Here is a 25,937-nt window from a genome sequence, read left to right as displayed (position 1 = left end):
TTTACAGGGTCCACTAGAACTATTTCTAACCTCAGGAATGTGAAATGTTTACCACACCCCCCTGGTTTTTTTTTTCAGTTGTAAATGTATTTCTAAAGCAAGTATTCTAATTACCATTCACAGGGAAGTCACAGAATAGTGGGCTATTTTGCAAGTCAATTCAGGAGAAAAATAGAAAGCCAGGTTAAGTCCAATTTAGGGAGGTTAAGCACCGCAGGCCTAAACACACAGGACAGAACCAACCACTCCCCCCTCCTGGGTCCCGCATTGTCATGTTAACAAGGGCAAACAAAAGGACCCAGGGAAGGAAGGAAGATAACCTGTCCCAACTAAAGATGGAGGGATGCAGACCAGGTGTAAAGGTCTTAGGTCACTCCAAGTCGTGTGCATCTTTCTACCCAACCAAGACAAGAATCAGTGAAGAGCTTTATTACTAAGAAGTACTATCCTACAATAAAAACAACACAGCAAAGCAAAGCTCTGACAACCATAAAACAATGGACGTTGAGTTGCTAACACGATTTCTGACCAAGGAGAGGTGGGGTAAGGTGGGGGTGCCCAGAGAGTCACAGGAAACCGAACCGAAGGCTGGCATTTGGGATGATAAAAATGAGGACCACCCGGGCAGGCAATAAAGACGATCAGACTGAATGGAGCTGTGACCTCCTATAAGTGAATCCGGGCTTACAGATCTGGAATTCAACTGAGGACAGCACTGGCCAGCAGAAAGGACGGGACTGCGAGATCACTCTCGTGCAATGAAATCAAGTTTCCGGTAGCTCAGGAGTGCCAGCGACTTCCCATGGTAATTACCAAGGCACCCAAAGCGGCACCCAGCCCGGAGGAATGCCTCTGAACTAGATTAAACCACCAGACTAGTAATTAAACTAACTTTATATGGGAGAGGTCTCTTGCTCAAACTTGAGCAATCCTGCTCATTTCAGGAAAGCAATTTTAGCACAAAAGTGGAAACAAGAAACTTCTGATCCTCGATTTCAGCTCAGATACTGTCGCTGGCAGCCTCCGCTCCCCTAACTACAAAATCAGGAGGCCGAGGACTTCCAGGGGGTGTTAAAGGGGATTAAGATTATGAAACACCGTGGAGATGAAAAGGACTCCGTCTCAGTCTTGTATCATGTGCAGGTAGTTGAACAGTCTCTGTTTCTGTGTCAGCAAACAAGTTTCTACCATTTTATCCATCTAGACATTTCCATAGCAGTCACTACCGTTAGTACCTAAGTGTTTTTCACTAGACAACCTGTTGAAAGACTGCTTGGCATCTTGTCAAAATGACATGCTGCTACATTGTGTTCTAGTCCGCCAGAACCTAGAAATTTAGAAAAGAAGCTGATTTTTTTTCCCCCCTCAAAATGATCCATGCTGTGCCTCATGACAATTCTGTTTATTTCTTACAGCTGGGCAATAATGTGGTAAATGAAATAGCTAGAATATTGTGTTCCACCGCAAACACTCACAGATTGAGCATTTTAAGGGCTACTTTGAAAAATCGGCATATCTATCCCGGAGCTCCACGGACTCCAAACTATAAGGCAAGTTCTCTACCAGCCCTCCCCCCGACCCCCACTCCCCCACTTAAAACCAACCACCGGAAAAGAGGGCATCCCCTTATGTTTGATCCTTACAAAGTCTCAGTGTCAGATGATGGGGTACTCTTCCCTTACCTGAAACAACCCCGACTATTACGTACACTGATGGGTAGCAAGGTGACCTGCAAACATGAGTGAGAAAGAAAAGGGAAAAAAAGTGCACGTGGGGGTAGGAGCTCCCAACGTGCCGTGCTGAAAGTCAAAACACGGCATTTAAAGTTCACGGCAAAAAGCAGTGTAAGTTTCTACAGGATGAGCTGAGAACAGGGAAAAAAGAAAACCACCGCCCTGACGTCACGTCCACAGAGTGCAGAAGTGGCCGCCTGGAATAAAGACGAAACACTGCAAAACCACGTGGGTGACCGAGTCAGAAAGTGGATCAAGTGGCCCTGGCCGGTGCTGCGCAGTGGTTAGCGTCAGCCAGTGCCCTGAGGGATCTCGGGTTCAATTCCCAGTCAAGGGCACATACATGCTATGTAAATAAATGAAAACTATTTCAAGTAGACACTGGCCTTCTCATCCTATATCCCGAAAGGTTTACTTATTCAAATTGGCTATGAAACATTGTTTTTTAAATTTTTCTCATTGAAAAATGATAACCACCTCATGTTTGCTAAAGCGTCATAGCTGGACATATATGAAACAAGTTCTAGTATATTCCATTATACCTTCTTTGGGAGAGGAGTGTGAATCACAAATTTTAAGACATTTCTAAAAGTTTGGTTTTCCAATCATTCTGAAAAACTATTTTCTATAGGAAAAACGGTTAAGATTCAACACAATTATGACAAGCCATACATATATGGACAGGGCTGGGATGTACAGGATCAGAAAACACATCCTTGATCTGGTGTGGACTTCTGACACTGGGCTCAGCATACCTCCCAAGAGATGGTGCCCTGGGATCGGGGCACCTATCCTGCATGGCGGACAACACCGAGAATCAGGAATCGTTGTATCAATAACAAATCCAAAGAAGGCTCCAGCCAGTGTTCCTGCACAGAGCTGCGCACTGAACAGCACCAGCGGGCGTCATTCACACCAGCCATCCCTGGCTTGTGTATTTCTAAGGACAGCTTTTTGGTGGATGGCAGGAAGGGTACCTCCTTCTCACTGGCATGAAGGTGCCCTGTGGACTGCAGCAGCTATAGTTCAGAATCTTTTTAAAAAATATATATTTTATTGATTTTTTAATAATAAAAAATTACTATTTTTTATTATTAAAATAAAAAATTTTAATAGAGAGGAAGGGAGAGGGATAGAGAGTTAGAAACATTGATGAGAGAGACACCAATTCAGCTGCCTCCTGCACACCTCCCACTGGGGATGTGCCCACAACCACGGTACATGCCCTTGACCGGAATCGAACCTGGGACCCTTCAGTCCGCAGGCCAATGCTCTATCCACTGAGCCAAACTGGTTAGGGCATAGTTCAGAATCTTTATTACGTAGCAAATGCACCAAAACAGACCACAGACATGGCAATGACCTTTTCCAGGCGTGGAAGCACGAGGGATCAATTTCATGCTAGTCAGCAGTGTCTAGTTTAGGAGATGAGCACGCAGTCAGACAAATGACCGAAAGGAAAGTTACCTTGTAAATCCCAAAGAACCCCAGGTCCCTCACGACAGACAGAGCACTGACTCGGGGGCCGGTGGTGATTTCCCCAGCCACTTGCAAGCGGATCTTGACGATTTCCAAAGGATTTGTGAAGATCACCTGGGAACCGCCTGCCTAAAGAGGGAAAAAGAAAAGTATTATCAAAGCAGGGTCATGGCAAATGGTTCAGGAAGAGGTGAGGGATCCTCCTCAGTGGAGCTCTGAATATTCTATCCTCAAGAGACCGCACTGTCTATCCTTGTCCCATCAATGAAAACAGTCAGTGATTATGAGTTAGAATCAAAATACAGTAACTGCCGAGGGGGCCTTGGCTTTGAGCCCTGTGATGGCGGTTGATTGCCCTTCGAGGAATCTTTGTCACTTTGGGGTGAGGGCTCTGGTCATTGCAGGCCCTATCTCCTTCATGTGAAGGGTGAAGGAAAGCGAAGACCAGAGACTTAGCTGAAAACAGAGAGACTTCTGTTGGCCTCACCAGAGTCCTCACCCTCAAATGACAGAGTCCTTGAAGGGCAATGAACTGCCATCACAGGGCTCAAAGCCAAGGTCACAAAGGCAGCGATAAAATGGAAATCCAACAGTATCTGTCAGAATAGGAGGGGCTTCATGATTTCCTCAATGACCCACACGTTGCCAGGAAACATGCAAACTTAGATGAAAGCTATTTCTTTCTTCTCCTAAAAAAAATCAGGCCAATCATCAAACACTATTTTCTGGAGTTACACAGTATTATAATTTTATTTATGTATTACCTGTGTATAGAATTATTCTTTTCATATAAGATAAATGTCAAAGTAGTAAAAATATGCATTAAATCAATTATGGCCCAAACTTTGAACAACGTGTGCTATTTCATTCCAGCAATGGCTGGGTGCCACTCCTCCGAGATCATCAGTGGAAATCTTTAAAGTGCACTCTAAGGGAAATTTTAAGCTAGCTATTTTGAAGCTAAGCCTATATTTATCATAAGCAATTACATTCCTTCTTACTGTACTTCAACTTGTTATTCCTTGTCACAAATATATTACATTTTTATGCCATTCGAACTAAGGTTGACACACAGTTATAGTTCAGAGTCTTTATTATGTAGCGAATGCACCGAACTAGACCACAGACAACGGCAAATGCAGCTTAGGAGATGCCGCCATGGCAACGGGCACAATTTGGGTCAATATCATCTCCAACTACTTCTTGCTAGAGCCTTTGATCCTATTAACCAATGCACACACCCGGACAAAATGGCCTGCACTAATCAAAACCAGCTACGACAATGGTCTCTGAAGAACACTTAGGAACAACATAAACATCCAGCGGTAAGGCGAGGATTAAGTGAACTCACGTATGCTGTGCAACGAGAGTCTATCCTGCCAATAAAAAATTATGGCGGCTGCTCACTATATTATGTGAAGAGAAAACTCTCCTGTGTCAATGCACGGACACCTGCCCCAGCTCTGCCTAAACATCATGTGGGAGAGATAGACCAGAGCCGTGCTTCTGAGGTGGCAGATTACAAACGGTTTATTTTATTTTCTGCTGTATTTGTTTTATTTCTTCTACCCAGACCATGTGTTATTCTATAAGGAAACAGAAATACTTCTGCCTAACTTAATATACATGACAATCTCCCCATACCCCAAAATGTGCATTCATTAACTCTCTAAATCAAATTGTTTTTCCATTTTTACCAACTTCATAGCTTAATCAAGACACACGTGTTCTTGAAAACAGACCTGAGAGTTTCCTTTTCTCCATTAAACATTACAACGGTTTAGACAGAAGGCAGCGGAGGGCTCCTGAGCCTCGACTGCCACACTGCCCCATGCGCTCCTGCTGTGTTTCGCCATCACCTTCATCTCTCCTAGGTGACTCTACGGAGCAAGTAATCTTGGTAGAAGAAACCTGGGTTGGATTCGTCAAGAGACAGGCCTGAGAAAGGCCCTTCTGACGTGGAAAGGAGGTGAGCACATCCGGGAGCTGGTCCTCCGGTCCTCACAACGGCGTTCTGCTCCCACGCCTCCAGGGCCCAGAGCAGCCAGGTTGCGCTCCAGGCGGCTGCAGCCTGCAGGCAGGCAGACCAAGCCCCGCCCGGCTACAGCCCTTGAGTGTTTTGTGGGTTTGCTGCTGCCCCTCTCCACAGGACATGAAGGGAATCCAGTGTGGCAGGATGAAGAGGTGAAATGGACCTGACCTAGGATCAGTGCTAAGCACACAGTCAAGATTATGTTTGTGCTTCTGACCTGGGCTCTCAAGTTGTAAAAAATAAGTAAAAATTTAAAAAATCATTTTCTGGGGGCAGGATTGCTCAGAAAGATTTGCTGAGCTAGAATTAGCCCGAGGCTGATTTCTGAAAGCTCAAAAGTGGGTAAGACCATGCCTACCGAGGGTAGGATGGAAAGTGGGCAGTGCACATTGATCTTGAAGAACAAAGCAGGAACTCGGTGCACACTTACCGAGTATTGTCAACAGCAGGGAAGGAGGCAGCCGAGTGCCCCAGGTGAGGACCGAGCCTCTGCCCCTATTTGTCAAACGATCTCACTTCTTATGAGGATCAAAGAGATGGTGGTTGTGTTGCAGCCAGCACAGTGCTCAAGACACAGCAGTGACTCCGAACACGTTGGTCGTTTCCTCCAGCTCCTAAGTTAATGGTTCTCCTTCCTGGCTGCATGTGACAATCGCTTTCAGAGCTTTAAACAACAATGACTTCTAGAACCCCGGTGCACTGCTGGTGGGAATGCAGACTGGTGCAGCCATTGTCGAACACAGTATGGAGTTTCCTCAAAAAATAAAAAATGGAACTGCTGTTTGATCCAGCAATCCCACTTCTAGGAATGTATCCTAAGAATCCTGAAACACCAATCAGAAAGAATATGCACACCCCTATGTCCATAGAAGCTTTATTTACAATAGCTAAGATTTGGAAACAGCCCAAGTGCCCATCAGGAGATGAGTGGATAAAAATGTTGTGCTGCATTTACAGCATGGAATACTATGCAGCTGTAAAAAAGAAGACACTCTAACTGTTTGAGACAGCATGAAGAGAGCTGAGGACATTATGCTAAGTAAAATAAGCCAGTCAAAGAAAGGCAAGTATCGCAGGGTCTCACTCATATGTGGAATCTAATGAACAAAATAAACTGACAAGCTAAACAGATCCAGAGACATGGAAGCATGTAACAGGCTGACAGATCTCAGAGGGGAGAGGGGAGAAGAGATTTACTAAAGAATTTATATGCTTACTAGAGGCCTGGTGCACGAATTCGTGCACTGGTGGGGTCCCTCACCTGGCCTGTGACCTCTCACAATCCGGGACCCTTTGGGGGATCGGCAGTCCGACCTCCTCCCAAGGAATATAGTAGTGCATGAAGCAGCAAGCGGCTGGGGAGGAGCCTGAGCCCAGGCCAGGCACTGTACCACTCCCGCTCATCCCGGCCCCATAGCACCTGCCTCTGCCTCTGCTCAGTAGCGCTGGCACAGAGGTGGGAGAGGCTCAGGCCGCCACAGCTGCATTCGCCAGCCCTGAGCCCAGCATTTGGCGCTCATTGGTCAGCTGAGCAGTGCTCCCTGGTGGTCAGTACACATCATAGCTACCAGCCAGTCATCCAATCATCAGGTCACTTAGGCTTTTATATATAGAGATATGCATGGCCCATGGACACAGACAACAGTGTGGGGAAGGCCCAGGGTGGGGCAAGAGCCTGGTAGAGGAGGGTAAAGGGAAGGGGAGGAAAGGGGAGGCATCTGTAAAATGCTGTCAATAAATTAAAAAAAATTTTTTCTAGAACCTACTCCAGACAAATTAATTGAGAATTTCTGCATCTGCCCTTTGAAAATGTTCCTACGTGATTGGATGTACAAGGGAGCTGAGAATCATTTCAATTCATTGCATCATCTCTAGGATCCCTTTCCATCCCGAGACTGCTAGATAGGGCCTATTTCAAGTTGTGATTTCAAATTCTAGCCTTCCGTGTAACTTTTATATGTTTTACATCTGATCTCATAACAAACTTTTCATCCATATCCAAGTGGTACCATTATTAAAGGGTATAATTCTTAGGTATAGAATTGATGCCTTTTTCATTTTTTTGTATCTTTACTAATGCCTATAAACGTTAACATTATATACAATAAAATAAGAACGTAGACTCAACTCCCCAAACCCCAAGCCAAACCATAGGTACCAGTTCTTTCAGCACAACAAAGGGAATTCTAATCACTAAGGATGATACAGAAGTCAATCCACCCCAGAGAGCTGCAGGGAGCAGAAGCAGTGGGAAGAAAGAGTGTAGTGATACCAGGGAAAAATAATGATGTCCTCGTTACCTCTGGTGGGCTCAGAAAGAAAGAACCTACAGACTCCGAGTGGCACATTGTCGAGGTGCCAGAGATGAATGGGTCCTTTGGAGTCAAGCTGGAAGGAAATGAGACTCCAAGGCACCAAGAGAAGATGCTTATCATCAGATGCACGGTGTCTGGGCATCACCACGACTTGATCACTGAGCACACTGCCTGCTGCGCTGCTGGCTCCTGGTCTATTATCCATTCACAGTACCTTGCCCGGGTCCCTCCTTTGCAGAGATCAAAGGCAGCCGAATCCGCGGACAGGAACACCTATTGTGCGCCATGTCTTTGTGTCCCTCATCACTCGAGAGCTCTGGCTGTGTGAAGATGCTGTTCTTTTTGTGTGTGTGCAATTTTGTCACAAATCATTTCCCTGTGACTTTCTGGAGTCCGAGGCACGGAGAACAGGGGAAGATTTTCCAGACTACAACTGGCTCTGTGGGGCAATATTATATTTACAGTGGGGACACTGACTTCTCCACAGGTTTCCTGGAACATTCTTTGTTACTGAAATTTTAGTTACTACCCAGTATCTGGGCCCATCTAAAGAGAAATGCATACACTACTGCAGACTTGTTTCTGCGATCTAATCATTCATTTATATATTTGCCCAACAAATATTTATAACCGATAGTGTTCAAAGTTTGTCCTAGGAACTGTGAGGACACAAGATGAGTGAGAAAGCACTTCTGTTCTCAAGGAGCTTGAAAGAGGAGTAAAGTAATAAATATTCATTAAGAATCCATTATGGACTATCAGCATCTTGCTTTGCATGTATTATATGTACATCTTCAGTCCACTCAAGCAGTGGTATTTTTTCAAGATTTTACTTAAGAGGAAATGGAGGCATAGAAAGATTAAGGCAACTGTTCTGGGTTGAACTGTGTTCCACCAAAATTTAAACAGTGAAATACTACCTCTCAGTGAGTCAGAATGTGATTATATTTGGAGACAAGGCCTTCAAAGAGGTAATTAAAGTAAAAACGAGGTCATATGGGTGGATCCTAATCCAATGTGACTAAAGTGTTTATAACAAGTGGAAACTAAGATTCAGACACCTATGTGTATAGAGAAAAGACCATGTGAGGAATAACAGTGCTAGGTGGGTTTGTACCCAGGCTACTACCAGGGTCTGAACAAGGACATTTTATTACTTATTACTTACTCTATTAGTCTTGAATATTAGCATCAGTCTGGAGATATATATATATATTATTTTTTTAAAAAGGAACCTGACAGTCAAAGACATTATATATCACCCTCGCCAGGTGGGTCATTTGGAGCATTATCCTATACACCAAAAGGCTGCAAGTTTGATTCCTGGTCAGAACATATACCTAGGTTGTGAGTTTAATCCCCAGTCAAGGTGCTTACGGGAAGCAATGGATCAATGTTTCTCTCTCACATAGATGTTTCTCTCTCTCTCTCTTCTCTCCCCCCGCCCCGTCCCCTTCCCCCCTCTCTAAAATTAATAGAAACATATCCTCAGGTGAGAATAAAAAACAAAATCATACATTAATTATATCTTTAGAGGAAAAATAGGGAACCACTATACCAAAATATCTTTCACATTAACACTGTTTTGTAAGTAGCATTAATAAGTAATAGTCTAACATGAAATGTCTACAAGTAAAATGAAGAAAAATATAGATTTTTTAAAAAAGGGACATAAGTATTTGAATACTAGAGAAACAAGTATTATACTTAGACCAGAAGATACAAAGTTGTCAATTTTCCAGTAGATTAATTTAAAATGCAAATGTAAAAAATGTCAATTTTCCATAAATTCATTTAAAATTCAAAGCAATCTTCCTAAATAAAATCTCAACAAGTTTTCTAAAAGATGTTTGAAGACAGGAATATTCTGAACAAAACGTCATATGGAGAAGCTTGCATCAGTATACATTAACACACATTTACAGAGTCAGCGGTTTTTAAAAATGTAGTCTAAGACTAGATAAATGAAAGAAATCAAGATATGTCGGGCCTTAAGTTCCTTGAAAAGGTATTTAAGTGCTGTTCAGTGGCACAGTCGATGGTAGAGCAGACCTCCTTCTGTCTGTAGCTAGGAGTCCCTTTCTGCCCAACTCATGTATCTGGGAGCATTCTGAGTCACTGCGGTTTTCTAATCTTGACTAGGGGACTGGTTTTGATCCATTTCTGCATCAGTCCCATAGAGTTCGAAGCAGAATACAGTTAATCCATCTTTCTGCGAGAGTCTCCAGCTTGTATCACCTCTTGCTTCAGGAGTTGTTCTTTTCACTCTTTAGTTATAGAACAGGTTGTTAACCAAGAGGTCCCACAAGAAAGTAAGAGTCTGAAGGTAAATGAGAGGCCAAATTTTGTTGCATAAAATTCAAAGACTGGTAAGGGGATTCTCACTGACCAGTTTTGTAAGGATTTTTTTACAATGCCTATGTTCTTCAAACCATGGGTCCTGACCTATGAGGCCTCTCCCAGCAGAGGGAAAAACAGCCCAGTAAGGACTCCAGTATCCCTTCCCATCTGCCACTCTGGAGATGATAACACAAAAGCACAGAACGCTGTCCAAAGAAGAGACAGAATTTGAACCCAAGGCTGGCCTGAAACCTAACCCAAGCTCAGAACCATTAACTTGATTTTCTGAGTGTCAAAAAGTCTGTGCTTAAAAACGATTCGTTTTCAGTTGCTTTCCTCCCTCCCTCCCTTCCTCCTCCTCCTTCTTCTTCTCTCTCTTTCCCTCCCTCTCTCTCTCTCTCTCTCTCTCTCTCTCTCTCTCTCTCTCTCTCTCTCTCTCTCCTCCTCCCTCCCTCCCTCCCTCCCTCCCTCCCTCCCTCCCTCCCTCCCTCCCTCCCTTCCTTTCTTTCTTGTTTAAACAGAGTATCTGCCTGAATCTTGGGTTAACCTGTTCACTTACACTTGAATTCCTGTGACTTGAAGGGACTCTGTGTGGAAGAGATAAATGATTCAGAGACACTAAAGTACATCAAGAAATATGGAGGAGAGGTTTTTCTCCCCCAGGTACAATATGGTAGACTTTCATCAGATGCATCAAACTTTTCTTTGTAGATTTGGCAATAAATCATAAGGAAGCCCCAGGCCCTTAGGCAGTAAAATCCCTAAATCATGCCAAGTCTGAATCCTGGAGGAATAGTTCAAACTCAGACATGTAAAACTAGGACATATTTTTAATTTCACTCAGAAGGGCTTACAAAATAATTATACGGGTGTGAGTTTTACCTAAATATAGCACAAGGGGCTCAGGATAATAGCAATGGAGTCACAGGAACCTGGATTTTAATTCGGCTTTATCACTTCCTTGTCTGTGACCTCCGGCAGCTCCTTGCTAACTTAGATCTCTCATTTGGACCACAGAGCTGACACCAATTCAGACTCACTCTGAGGCCTTGCTAAGGCAGCAAGTACCAGCTGTCTAGCCTAGTGACTGACACAGAGCAATGGGTCAAGAAATGAGGCACTTGCTGGGAGTCATATGGCACCATGGCTGACGGCCTAAGCTTTGGCAAACTTCTGAACCTACCCACTCCAAACTGATGCCATCTGTAAAATGGGCACATTGACATTAATGCTCTTCATGCCTTCGATAAACACTATGTGTCCACTCGATAGGAGGTGAGAACAAGACCGACAAAGATCTCACCCTCATGAAGCAGGTATCTTAGCTGTTATTTACAGGAGTGTGTGCAGATTAAATGAAAACATACCTGAAGCACCTATCCCAGTCTCTAGCATTCTGCAGTGCTCAATCAATGGTATTGATTAGTGTGAATTAATATAGGATAGAACTCTATGTAGGTGAACCGAACTTATCAAACTCCTTTAATGTCAGTACAAATGCGCTCTCAAATGGTTCTTTCCCTGGAAAACTGTAAGTTAAACTTTCTGAGGAAAGCACAGTTACACTGAGGATTAATAGGAAGTAGCTATGTCAGGTAAAAAAAAAAAGAAGGGGAGAGGGAGAAGAACACACCTTAGTGAGTGATGGGTGATGTAGTAAAGCTCAACATAATTAAATTTAAGCTGACATTCAATAAATTGTGGGCATTTTTAATTCTGAAATACTTTTGTTACTGAGAAATGGTTAGCCATACCCTACTGGAGGAGCTGTACCAATGTCAATGGCCAGACTGTAACCTGATTGGGTAACATATTCCACCACACTATGTTTGTGGGTCTGGTGTCCGCTGCTCCATTCAGGTGTGGACTGCCCCCAACACTGGCAAATCCCCTTGAAAACGTGAACCACTGTCACAAAGGGACTGAAAGGGAGACTAAATTGTGTGTAGCACAAAAGGTCCCCCAGTGCATTCTTCTGACCAGGTCACATGACTGCTGGAAGTGAAGGCAACACATTGACCCTTAATGGTCAAGATCAACTTCTGATTTGGGGAGCTTTTAAAGCTATCCCAAGTGGATGCTGGATGCCTCATCCCGCTACCAATGCAAACAAGAGTTCCCATGTCCATATGACGGAGTTAGCTGTTGTGATTCCTGTCTCAAGTCCACAAGAGCAACCAGACAGGAAATGGGACTGTGGACGCTACAACTATGTGAGCAGGAACCCCTAGCACCAGGCCTCTCAAATGAAGAGGGGTCTATAATCTTTCACATGATACAGTCCTCATGGCTAGGAGTAAAATATAGATTTTTTTTCTTCTAATACCTCCTCTCTGAAATGGGCTAGGCAGACAGTCTGCACAGAACCCGAAGTGTGGCTTCTATCGCAGATGCTAGGTAAGCTTTATTTCTCTGTTTCTTTTTCACAATTTTGCCATCCCAACTCCTCTTGCCAAGCTCTAGAATGATTTACTTCATTGTTAACACTCCTGATTCTGCATAGATAATTTTATTGTAGGAAATGATGTATCTATTTCTTTTTTAAAAAAACAAGAATTTCAAGAAATAAAATATTTAGAAAGGCAACACAATCCTAATGTACTGCACAAATTTTTCCACTCCAAGAATAGTGACCCTCACAAAAATGATCTTAACATACTTTGGGTCTAATAATTATGAAAAAGTATGCTTTTTTTTAAATTGATTTTTAAAATTGATTTTTAGAATGAGAGAAAGGGAGAGGGAGAGAGAGAAACACAGATGTGAGAGCAGAACACCAATGGGCCACCGCCTGCACACCTCCCACGGGGAATCAAACCATCAACCCCTCAGTACACATTACGATACCCAACCAACTGAGCCACACCAGCAAGGGCACAAGTATGCTTTAAGGCTATACGTGCCTTAAAAATGACTGCTCATTATTATTACCATAGGAAATGGCATAAAATATCTAAATATATTACCAAATGGATCAGTTTAGGAGCCCCAGTTCATACTTCCCCATAAACCATTTTCTTTCACCTGTTACGAACTATAAACAAGCCTTTCTCCAATGCTTTACTAATCAAGATAGTATCCCCGAGCATACTTTCTCATAACCTAGGGAGCTGAGTCAAATAAATCCCACAAGATGAAAAGCATGCTTTCTTATGATCCCTCCCCCACATACACACAACCATTAGAGGCAAATCTTGAAAATATGCAGAGAATATTAACAGTCTTGTATTTTTAAAAAATCAATTTTGTCATTAATCTGCTGTCCACAGAAAACAGCAGTGTATTTTTTAACATAGTGCAATTCCTGCTATATTTTAAAAAGCATTAATGATAACTGTAATTTAATCACCTCCCTTTAATTTGAATTCACATGGTAGATACTTATAGCTACTTAAAAAATTAAGTGGCAAAATGTATATGAAGAATATGTATCTTGATATTTTAATTATGCTCAATTGAATGTACTTAGATTTAAAGTGCTTTTCACAAATGACATGTGCTAAGAATATGTAATTGCACACTGACATTCTAAAATGTGTGCTTACATGTGTCAAAAATAGATTAACATAAAGTTATGAAATATGAATTTTTTAAAAACTAAAACCCAAGTCCATTATTTTGATTATTTAGATACAAATAAATTTGTTACTACAAAAAAAGGTCTACACTAGTAAATATTCAATGATTTTCATTACATATAAAACGCATACTCATGTGATGACGCTATTTGATTTTTGAATAAATTGAAAAATAACGATTTCTTAAGAAATCTAAGCTTCGACATATTTCCCATTTACCCTCTTAGTAACTCAGTGTTAAATGGAGAATTGAAAGTAATTTGTATGTAGTACCGGTATTATCATCAGATATAAAGACAGCAGGTAGAAAACAGAAGTCAGCAGATAGCGGTGGATAAATTAAATAAAGTGCAGTGCTTGCCCACCTGGTGTGGCTCAGTGGTTAAGCGCCGACCTATGAACCAGGAGGTCACGGTTCGATTCTTGGTCAAGGCAGATGCCCCAGTTGTGGGCTCTATCCCCAGTAGGGGGCATGCAGGAGGAAGCCAATCAATGAATCTCTCTCATCATTGATGTTTCTCTCTCTCTCTCGCTCTCCCTTCCTCTCTGAAATCAATAAAAATGTATTTTAAATAAATAAATAAATAAAAGTAAAATGCAGTCCCCAAAGCAGTCAACTGATGTTCATAAGCACTAAAAACAAGCACTGACCAACCCACAGAGAAGCCAGCAAACTTGAAGGAGCATGAGGCCCAGAGGCCACTGGCTCATCCAGCTCTGCAGGGAAATGTCAGACCTGGTGCCCTCGCTAGAGCATCATCCTCTTCTGTAATGAAGAAGGAGTCCACCCGGGCAGCTGAGGAAAAAAACCCCTTTATTTTGACCCCTAGTGTTATGTGCTGAATTGTGTCCCTCCAAATTTTATGTGTTGAAGTCCTAACCTTGCATCACAGAATGAGACTATATTTAGAGGTCGGACCTTTAAAGAGGTAATTTAGGGTAAAATGAGGTCGTATGGGTCATAAGGACTCCGGTCGTATCAGACTGGAGTCCTTGTAAGAGGAGGAGATTATGATACAGACAATACACAGTCGGAGGGGGGGGACCATGTGAGGACACAGCGAGAACATGGCCACCTGCAAGCAAAGCAAAGGGGCTTCGGAAGAAACCAAATCTGCAGACACTTGGATCTTGGACTTCTAGCTTCCGTAAGTGTAAGAAAGTAAATTTCTGTTAAGTCACCATGTAGCTTGTGGTCTTTTGTTATGGCAGCCCTAGCAAACTAACATATACCTAGTTAGGCTGTAAATAAATGTACATTTCCAATAAAGCAATACAGAATTTTCTCCCTTGATTTGGTGTGTAAATTAAGCTCTGACGTAAAAAAAAAAAATTAAATCTGTCATTACATTTTTAAGAACTTTGAAAAGAGAATAGATTCTCACCACTTGATTGTTTTTGAGATAGGCACCAAATTAAAACTTCCTGTTCTTAATTTCTTAACTACATGGTAAGGCAGAAAAAGGCTATACTGTTTACACCTTTTATAAATATTAAATTTCACATTTTCAACTTCATAGGGTAGTGATTTTCAACCTTTTTCATCATGGTGCACACAACCTAATTACTAAAATTCTGTGGCACACCAAAACAATACACTTTTTGCTGCTCTGAAAAAAAAAAAAAGGTATCATTTTGATTCATTCACACCGGACAGCTATTATTGTGTTGGCTGTTGTCATTTTTTTCATTTGACAATCTAAGGGAAATGAGGCAATGGCCCTGACTACATCATCAGGTATTGCATGTTTTAAAAATTCTTGCGGCACGCCAGTTGAAAATCGCTATCGTAGGGTTTTCATAGGACTACAGAAGCCAGGCCAAGAAACCAAAGTAGAATCTGTTTGACTGACACTAAAAAGCCATTAAGTTACAGACTTGTCAAATATATTCACATGTGGGCTCTGCCTGGCAGACATGTCTATTTTGACTACTATGACCAGAATCGTTTAATGATTTACAGACCTTCAGTGTCTACAGTACCTTCACTGTGTGAGAGCTGTGACCCAATCTGTCTTCATATTTTCGTATCACAACAAAGCCCTCCCCCATTTATTAGAAAACCAGAAGGATGGCCTGACATTGGAACTATGTTGAATCAAACAACTCCAAGATGTTCTCCAAAGAGGGAAAGGGAGGAAAACAGAAAGGAGATACCTCACTGGCTCAATGTCCATCACAAGTTGAACTTTCCTCTAATAAGATGACATTTCTGAACCACACAAGGCAGCCCTTGAGCAGGTAGGTCACCCCTATGAACCCTCAGTGTCATCAGCTACCTCTTTATTTTTGCCTAGAGTCCAAGTAGAAGTCTAGAGAAAGAACGTTCCATAGAAGCAGGCAGGCCACATAATTCTTATTCCAGCCCAGTGCCTTAGTCCCACTCCTGTCCCAGAAGACTTTTGGGGCAAACTATGATGGGGATGCCTCACTGGCTTCTCAAAAACCTCCAAATTTAGATATGGCCATAGTTAATTTTTTTTTTTTTTGGTAGTTATTGCCTCTCTCTTTCTCTATTTTTTAAAGACTTTCTTTTTTAGAGCAGTTTCAGGTATGGAGGTTTCCCATATGCCCCCTGCCCCACACATGCATAGCTTCCCCATTATCAACATCCCCCACCAGAGTGGTACATGTATTACAAGTGATTGACAGATCACAATCACCCATTCATACTTTGCCTTCTATTGTCAGTGTTTCAGATCTTAGCCATTCTAATAGGTGTGCAGTAGTATGTCATTATTGTTAAGTCTCCTTTTGCTTTAAAGCAACTCTTTTATATGACTCCTTCATGACTCTGACATCATAATTTCCCATTACCCACTCAATAAAATATTTTCTACTAAAGACATAGGCAATAATGAATAAGCTATAGCAAATACCCTACGTTGTTTACCCGCATCCTATTCTTAAGATTCTACATATATCTGGTGGTTCATTTATTTGCCATTCTGGGAAACAAATAAAATAAATAGGAAATATTTAAGGTTAGTTCCTTCACTGAGTGAGCATGGAAACCCTTTCTTGTGAAACAACCTGATTGGGAATCAAACCTGCAACCTTTTGGTATAAGGGATGATGCTCTAACCAACTGAGTCACCCGGCCAGGGCAGCAGGACCCTAACTAACAAGACAACAGGTCATATATAGTACCTGAAATAGACTCTAAGCCTTAGAGTCAATAGAGTTGGAAAACAGGAATAAACCTTAAGTACAAAGTAAGAAAATTTACACTATTAGAATTGAGGAAATATGGGCAGTTTATTTTGCTTTGTTTTCTACCACAGCTTTAATATGATTATTCTTTTCATAATTAAAAATCATAATTATAAAATCATTTTCTGAAATACAGAAAATGTGATATGATCTTAACTAAATATGTATGTTTTAAGTTTGTAAAAACATGGAAATGAATGAAAAGCATTGTAAATAATGTAAAGCTTAGGAAAGCAAGGTTAATTTAATTCACTTAATCTTGCTGTAAGTCATCTACTAAAATAAAAATTACCATTAATGAACAACAACAACAATAAAAAAAAAAAACCCCAACAACCCTAAAAACAAAAAGAAACCCTTACAATATGGTCTTATATTCTTCGGAGTAGGCAGAAAATACACCCCAGAGATTATTCCAAATAATAGCAATAATAAAATTTGATACAACTACCAATTAGATTTTCATTAAACTACAAATGAATTATAAAGATGTAAGCATTTAAAAAATGACCTTATTTCCCTAGCATCAACATAATACATAATAAATCTTGGCTACTTGACATGCTACATAAGAGCAACCCCACAGAAATTCAATTTAATGAGTAAGCCTCATGTCATTCAATATTTATAACTAGGATATGTGCACAGAGACCTGCACAGAGAAATAAAAACCCTGCCTTAAGAAAACTGCTGTGAGGCTACATGTCCACAGAAAAGCCTGGGAAGAGAAAGATCACAAAAGTAGAAATTAGCCCAGCTCGCGTGGCTCAGTGGTTGAGTGTCTACCTAAGAACCAGAAGGTCATGGTTCGATTCCCGGTCAGGGCACATGCCCGGGGTTGCAGGCTGGATCCCAGTAGGGGTATGTAGGAGGCAGCCAATCAATGATTCTCTCTCATCACTGATGTTTCTTCTCTCTCTCTCTCTCTCTCTCCCTCTTCTTTCCTCTTTGAAATCATTAAAAATATATTTTTTAAAAGAGGTACAAATTGATAATTATAAAACAGTCATGGGGATGTAATGTACAGCATAGGGAATATAGTCAATAATGTTGTAATAACTATGCCTGGTGCCAGGCAGGTACTTGAAATATCGAGGGAACACTTTGTAAAGCATAAGATTGTCTAACCATTATGCTGTCCACTAAAACTGATACAAAATAATATTGAATGCACATTGGAATTTTAAAAAAGACAAAGATTTAAAATAATCCACCTCAAAAACAAAAATGGGCAAAGCACTTGAATAAACATTTCCTAAAAGAGGGCATTCAAATGGCCAACAGGTATATTTAAAGATGCACAACGTCATTAATCATGCATCTCCTATCTGGACCTCAACAAGTCCTTTCTGACCTGCCTCCCTGCTTCCCACTCTTGCCCCTCCTACAAACCATTCTCCTTGCAGAAACTAGGATATCATTTAAAAACACAAAGCCAGGCTTACGGGTCCTTTGTGCTTAAAAATCTCTAATGAGAGAATAAATATCACCAATAACATGAGCATATCAATTATTTTTTCCACTTAAAATGGCTGTAAACTCCCATAAACATTAGATATATTTACACACACACACACACACACACACACACACACACGTGCATGTATGTATGTATCTCAATGGAAAAATAAAGTGGGCCTATTATTAAAGGACTAGAGGCCCAGTGCACGGATTCATGCACATTGAAAGGAAATTAATTAGAAGGTGGCCGGCGGGGTAGGACTGGGTGGGACTGGGTGAGACAGGCTGGACATGCCCTGGAGCCACCCTCCTGCAGTCCCTCCCCAGTTGGCTGCACCTGGCGTGGCACCGGGGCTCAAAGGGCATCTGCAGAGTGAACGGGGTCCCTTTGGCAGGTGGGGTCCCTCGGCCTGGCCTGCGGGGATCAGGTCAACACCGGCAGTCCAACATCCCCAAGGGTCCTAGAGTGAGAGGGCACTCTGTAAAGTTGCTGTCATTCGGCAGCTCCTGCGTTGAGCGTCTGCCACCTGGTGGTCAGTGTACATCATAGCTACCAGCCGGTCAGCTGGTTGGCCGTTCGCTTAGCCTTTTATATATACAGACTAGAGGCCTGATGCACAAAATTTGTGCAAGGGGCTCGGTCCTCGCAGTTGCAGTGGCTTGCCTCGGCCCTTGCAGCCTCGGCTTCGTTGGGAAGGTCGTTCAGAACATTGTTCGGCTGTCCGGTCTAATTAGCATATTATGCTTTTATTAGTATAGACTGTTGTTCAAAAATCATGCTCACTTATCTTTCCAAAAATTATTACAGAATACTATTTTTATTGGTATGTGAATAATTTTTAATAATATGAGCTTTATAAGACAGAGGTTCATACGTTTTGACATTTTTTTCTGGTGAATATTATTCCATTTGTTTTCATTTACTAAGCTGATCAGCATATTTATATCTCCTTGAAACCAGTCTTGGCCCCATTTTATTTGATGACATTAAGATCAAAGGACCACAAGCTAAAAATTCCAGTCCCCTTGGGATTTTAACCGGCTATTCCACTAGATGCATAGAAGACAGTCAATTCATACTTATTTTGTGGAATTAGGGACTGTAAACTACAGACCACATGGCATGACATATGTTATTTTTTTCTTAAAGTAACAGCAACACAGCAATAACAACAATGTACTCAGAAATTATATCAGTTATCAGAGTCACTGGGAACCTAACTGGGAAATGGGTGGTAGTGACAGGCCCTCTCTCCTCTGCCCCATTTACTGAGAACCTCTGCGGTCACTGACCATGATGGCCAAGCACATCACTCTACAGGCTGAGCTCCTGACCCCAGAAGAGATGACAGAAAGAAACAGAAGTATGTACATTTCGTGCAGAGACACCTGAGGGTCCAGGTCTCTGTCCAAACTCCTACAACTTCTGGCCTAAACCAACCTATGGAAGAAACACACACATCACAAGAACCTTTCAGATTTAGAGTCTGTAAAGCCCAGGCTCAGCATCTTAGCTTCATTCGAACTGTGTGGAATATAACACTACTGGTAAGTGTGAATCTATACAAATGCTCGGAAAACTGAAGTCAATTTTTTTTCAGTGTTCTAAACTGTAAGTGTGCAAAAAATGAGTTTAAAAATAGATTCACCCTCTTATATGTGTCAATGAAAGAGAAGAGTATTTTTTAATCACTTCAGTCAAAGATATTATTATAGCAAACATAAATGAATGAATAGGATTAATTTGATCGCCTTTTCCTCCAAATTTACTAACATTTTTGTTGTTCCTCAAAAAAAAAATAAAATAAAATCAAACCTTATAGTATACTCTTACTTTAGCTAAGCACTGTGAAGGTTCTGAGACCAAGACCTCCCTGCATATTTTCTGTTTTTACAGAAAACAGATTATAAAACAGAAAAGGCCGTCTTCAAAGAAGTGAGTGGCTTTGATTACAAGTGCAAAAGTCAGCCATGTGTACTAATTCTCGGTAATAATGAAGCAAGGTGAGCTGCCCAGGGGCTTAAAAGTCAACGCCTGGAAATGCTTGGGTGAACTAAGCAGGGGAACCGCTCCTGTGACACAACTTTTCAAAACCCTTTGTATTCCCAATTGGACGGACAGGCTAGGCTGTGGGCTCACAGGGACTTTCTAAGGTGTGTAGCTGGCCCGGGTGATCAGGAAAACTGCCAAAGTCTGCAAAGAGAGATGCTCCTGCTATTAAAAAACCACCGTCAAAGTGGACTCATCCATCCCACTGCTCAGGGAGCTGAAGGGGCCTGGATTGTTTGCTACCTACAGGATTGCTTACCTGCAAAATAAACTCTTACTTCTTAGAGCCATGCCGGGGGAGGGAAGTGGGGCGGGTGAAGGGAGAGACAAAACAGGAGACTTGAAACACTGAGGACCACTGTCTACCAGCCTTTGCGATGAAGGACGGCAGACCTCATTTCGCAGCTATTTTAAGTAGCTGTAAAGCCCAGTGGCTCCGATTTTAAGCCTGTGTTTAGATCAGGCTTGAAGAAGGGCTGCAGCTCTTCACAATGACGAGGCACCACTCCAGATGCCAACCTGGGCCTTTGTGCTCGAAATGGGCGACCACGTAGGAGAAAACAAGACCACCTAGGGGAGACACTACGTGCCACAACCAATCTCCTTGGCACCCAGACTCATGTGCGGGCAAAAGGCTTTCATTCAAAAGAAAATAAACCTCGAGGTTATTGCCAAAATCTTGAGCAGTATCACATAATTAATTTCACATTTTAAATTCTTACAGAGATATATAATCACGTCTTTTCAGCAGGTTTAAAACCAGACTTTAATAAAAAAAATAAATAAAATAAAACAAACCCACCTGACCTACTGAAATGCCCTGCTACCTGGGTACAACCTAGGGATGTGCCTGTTTCAAATGAGAAAAACTAGTCACTCAAATGGAAACTGTGTTAAATGAAGAGCAGTTTCTGCAGCTCCTAATATTCCTTTTGATTATTATTATGTGTGCACCCTTTTTATTTAGGACATTAAAGGCTCCCTTTTTCCTTCTAAATGCTCCTAAAGTTACCAGATTAGGAGCTCCTACCTGGCCGCCTACGACAGGTCAGTGATCAAACAGAGAGGCAGCCGCAGCCCGATTCCGTCCATCTCTTATGAATGACCAGGAGCCAGGACTTCTCAGCTCCCGCTACATTCAAGGAAGCCCCATTCAATGTTAGACAGGACAATAGGCCCTTTCCAAACAAAGGTGTAATATTCCCAGGTATTTGCCTGGCTTCTAAACTCAACAATTTTCAAGCAAAGATTATTTTATGAATACCGTTGCCTGAACAGAACGAGCTAATTAAAAAAATAAATGTGACCTCACCTTTCTTATAAGAAACATAGGTTTAAATGAAAAAAATATAACACTATTGCACTGCCCTGGTGATCAAAGCCCATTTATTTAACCAACCTTATCTTGGAATAGCACCATTCTTTGTATAAGAGTTTAATTTACCCAAAGTATTTACATTCACATGAACAAACCTGTACGTGAGATAAAACAAGACATGTTTTGCTGAGCTTAAGAACAAGATGCAGGGTGTTCATCCACATAAAGAAATAACTCATTCCAAGCGTTTTTGACAATGCAGTGCGCACTCAGCCAGTTACTTCCCAGGACCCCCCTCCCGGAGGCATTTGGAAGCCTGAAGAGCTGCCGGCACGTGGGAGCTAAAGCAAAGCAGAGAGCTATGGCCGCCGACTTCAAACTACAAATATTAGTGCCTGATCCAGTAGAGAGGGCCATGAGGAAAGAATGTACTAAAAAGGTTAGCAAAAGAGGTTTTTCAAAGGCCAAACACTTCTGCCCCAAATGACTTCTATGGCAGACCCGCCCGCAAGCAGTGAGAAATTGAACAGGCAGGCAAAAGATCAGGAACATTTACCCTTCCACCTCAGGACGGTTCGCTTGCTAGGAAAAGCCGAGGTGCCCTAGTAGACTCTGCCTTGCACAGGATCTGTGGTTGAACAGAAGCCGGAGTCCACACTGGTTTAGCACGGTGGTGATAGGTGTGCAAAACAAATCTTTTCAATGCAGGGATCTGCAAAAGGTACTTACGCAGCCTCCAGCCAGAATTTCTGCTGCAAGTGGGACCGAACCATCTTTGTGCATGAATTTATCCCTCACAAAATCATTCACCTTGAAGAAAAAATATTTATAGGTGAAAAATATAAAGGAAGTCATTAAACACATATAAACATACATTTTTAAATATGTTACTGTTTTCTGTCACTTTATTAGAGTAATCATATACTAATAAACTAAGAATCTTAAAAAGAATTTGAAAAGTGCTCTTAATAGCATATAGGTAGTTTTCAAAAGGAAATATATGTATGTGCATATATATATTCCTGATAGTTTCAGGAGAAAAAAAATAAAATGCCAATGGCTTACAAGCCTTAAATTCAAATATGTCCTGCAATTACAATAGCATAAAAAGAGAGATATATTGCCTGACTGGCATGGCTCAGTGGTTGAACATCAACCTATGAGCCAGGAGGTCATGGTTCGATTCCTGGTCAGAGCAAATGCCCAGGTTGCAGGCTCAATCCCCAGTGTTAGAGGCAGCCAATCAATGATTCTCTCTCATCATTGATGTTTCTATCTCTCCCTGCCTTTCCCTTCCTCTCTGGAATCAATAAAACATTTTTTTTAAAAAAGAGAGACATGTTAACAATAGAGACAAAATGAAAACATATGCCTTATAACTTAAAAACTACTTTAAGGGGTTTGATTAAAAACCACTTTCAAGTCTTCTAACAAGATTTAATCTAAAATAATACTCATCATTGAGACAAACTTGGCTCAGGAGATTTTTCTTTCAACTGAAGTCAAAATTCAGTATCTAAAAATTTTCTCAAGTATTCTCAAAGAACGTCAATAGCATTAATTAATTAAGTATAAAATAGTCTCAAAATAGTATGCGCTACAAGCAGTTTTAAGGATCAGTCATATGTTTTTGGAAGCTGTGAGCCAGAAAAGATTAGCTGTCCCAAGGTCATATAATAAGATGGCAAAAGGAGACTTTCAGGTGGCAAAGCTTCACAGCCCAATCCAAAAGCGGAGCTTCACTTCCTGGGCTTCATGTCCTGGGTGATGTGCATGCATAGCTCTCTGTTCCACGACGCTCAGGGAATCCCTACCGTCTGCCCGACGGGAGCGGACACTGGAGAAACCACCTGATGAAGGATCAGCCTCAACTAGAGCTCAGAGCCCTCAACACGTGGCTTTGGCAAATGCTTGCAGAACATGGCCTAACCATGAGTCCTGTAGACAGCATGTGTAACTGAATGAGTACATGCCCTGGGGGCAGAACATCTGCTTTGGAATTCCAGTTTTCCCACTCATAACTGGTGTGAACACAGGTAAATACTTAAACCTTGTGAGTCTCCCTTTCCTTGTCGGTAAACTCTGAGTCATACTTTCCTGGAGATGAAAACAGTAACAGGTAATACATGCAAAGAACCTCGTATGGTAGGAACTGAAATACTACAATGGTGCGGATGATGACACTGGCGGCAACCACCAAGAGTCTTGCTCAAATATATCCCCACATTTTGGATGTTCAGTGTGAAGTGGGGGAAAATGAAAGGCTGGGCGTGGTGAGCGACCTATGTTCAAACCAGTCAGCAGCTCTGAGGCAGCGCCAACCTGCTGCTTCCCATACGAATTGTCTACCCGATTCCTGAGTGTGTGCAAACTCCTTTAATAAGAAGCATCCACTCAAAAGACTTACTGTGAGTTTTATGGCCTTCTCTGGGGCGACTCCCAATAACTGTGGCAACAGACCTAAAAAACAACAAAACGTAGAAGCATATGAAATAAATTAGCATTAACTAAACAAATTAACAGCTCCCAAGAAGGGATCACCACCGAAAAACTGGGGCAATCTTTGGGGCAATTTTCTGCTATTACCTTTAATGAGAATACTCAAAATGGAATGTTTTGAGGACTAAGGTCTCACAGCCACATCAGGCCCAAGTCAATCCCCTCTCACATGCGGCATCGTTGGCACGTTAGGCAAATCAACAGGATTAGCGATATAGGAAATCCCATTCCATGGCAAGTTTGCTCCTTTCCCTCCTGCCTCTTAATAAGTGAACTTTGGTGAACAGATTACATTTTTTTCTAACACCTTCCCCATACCCCCACCCCTATATGCCCACAGTTCGTTCGTTCGTTCGTTCGTTCGTTCATTCATTCATTCATTCATTCATTTGGCAATGATGACTCAGTGACAAGCACAAGGCAAACAACGTTCTTGCTCTGACAGGTCTCAGATGGAAGGAGGCAGAGTAACCATTGGGGAAAACTGCATTCCAGGAAGGGGAACCAATGGGGCGAAGAGAGCAGAGCAGGTAGACAGCAGTGTGCCGTGTCGCATGAGGCAGCACAGGAGAGGCAGGGAGCAGGCTGGGTGCTACAGCTACAAAGCATGGGGCAGGCACAGGGAGAGGCCCAGAGGGGCCAGGGGCTACAGCCACATCCAAGGCCAGGATCCTGAGCTTGAGAATGTCTAAGTCAGATGAGAACGGGAGGGTGCTAATTCATATTTTTAAAAGACCACGCCACATGCTCTGTAGAAAATAAACAGGACACACTGTTGTGTGTTTGTGTGTGTGTGTGTGCGTGCACATGTGTGTGTCAGGAGAGGAGACTGTGAGAGAGAAACTGGGTTTGACTGCTCTTGTTCAGTTTTTACCAGAATATCAGAGTAGGATGAGGAAGGCCGTGGGAGTAAGGGGGGTGGGGTAACCAGCAAAGAGCTGTTTCATACATGTTGGGATGAGAGGGAATTAAGTAAGACTCAGAGCCAAACAGGAGGGGTGGCTTGGGACATGAAAGGGCTGCTTCTAGGAAAGGCAGTTGCAACAACAGTGGATGTAATATTTGAACTAAAAAATATAATCATTTGAACATAAAATCAAAGTCAGATGCCTTTTCTTGGAAACACACAGGAAGCTCACACAGAAGATCAGAATATATAGTTCCCCAGGTCACACTGCTGTTCCTGGGAGGGGCTTCATGGTCCTATCCTCTGTGAGCACAATCTTCTATTTCATACAAGAAGGGCCACTTGGCGCCTCTTCAGAGAGACCAGCCCTGTCCACCAGCCCTGTCCACACCATCTTATAGCCTGGGGCCAAAAGTCACCAGATTCAGGGCTATACCAGCCTGCAGATGTGTCAGGTGTCAAACATAATATGAGCTTATTATAAAGGCAGACAGATGTGAGAGGCCTGGGCCTGTTTCTCAGCAATCAGTTCCAGTGGGGAAGGCCCTGCCCTTTTATCCAGGACCCCGGCATCCATTCACCGTGGTGCCCAGCTTGCCCTAAAGCCACATAGCGATGAAGAGGAGTGCCAGCTGTCTTCATCATTTTTCTCGCTCTGTCGAAACCATTTCTCTGTGCTTGTGGCTCTACAAACAGGGGAAAACTAGACAGACCAAGAGAGCTGCATGTATTTTTAAAAAGGAAGTTCACTTCATTGTGGGACAAAATGATGATGAGCATGCTGATACGAGTGAAAATTTTCTTAAGAAAGAGCTAACATTGTTTATGATGTGCTGGGTACCATTTTAAGCACTTTGCGAACTCATTTAATTCTTATAACTGCCCTACAGACAGGAAACTGGGGCATACTGAGATTAAGTAATTTGGTCTGAATTATCCAGCTGACAAATAGACTGGGATTCAAACCTAAGCCCTCATTCTCAAGAATCGATGCTTGTAGACCACACTTGCC

General features: G+C 42.1%; 1 protein-coding gene across 1 annotated transcript in view; it reads right to left on the bottom strand.

Moving 5' to 3' along the window:
- SLC25A13 (solute carrier family 25 member 13) overlaps positions 1-25,937 on the bottom strand; it is a 157,122-nt gene that overhangs the window by 23,063 nt on the left and 108,122 nt on the right. Inside the window, exons 12-14 of the mRNA XM_008148832.3 lie at positions 23,927-23,979; positions 22,249-22,329; positions 3,201-3,341 (exon numbers count right to left, since the gene is read on the bottom strand). Coding sequence (XP_008147054.1) covers positions 3,201-3,341; positions 22,249-22,329; positions 23,927-23,979 — 275 coding nt within the window. The remainder of the gene's footprint in view (positions 1-3,200; positions 3,342-22,248; positions 22,330-23,926; positions 23,980-25,937) is intronic.

The sequence above is a fragment of the Eptesicus fuscus genome, chromosome 14 (genome assembly GCF_027574615.1).
Source record: "Eptesicus fuscus isolate TK198812 chromosome 14, DD_ASM_mEF_20220401, whole genome shotgun sequence".
In the NCBI taxonomy this organism is placed as follows: domain Eukaryota; kingdom Metazoa; phylum Chordata; class Mammalia; order Chiroptera; family Vespertilionidae; genus Eptesicus; species Eptesicus fuscus.
The sequence above is the reverse complement of the archived record's forward strand: the minus strand, read 5'-3'. Positions and strand labels throughout refer to the sequence as shown.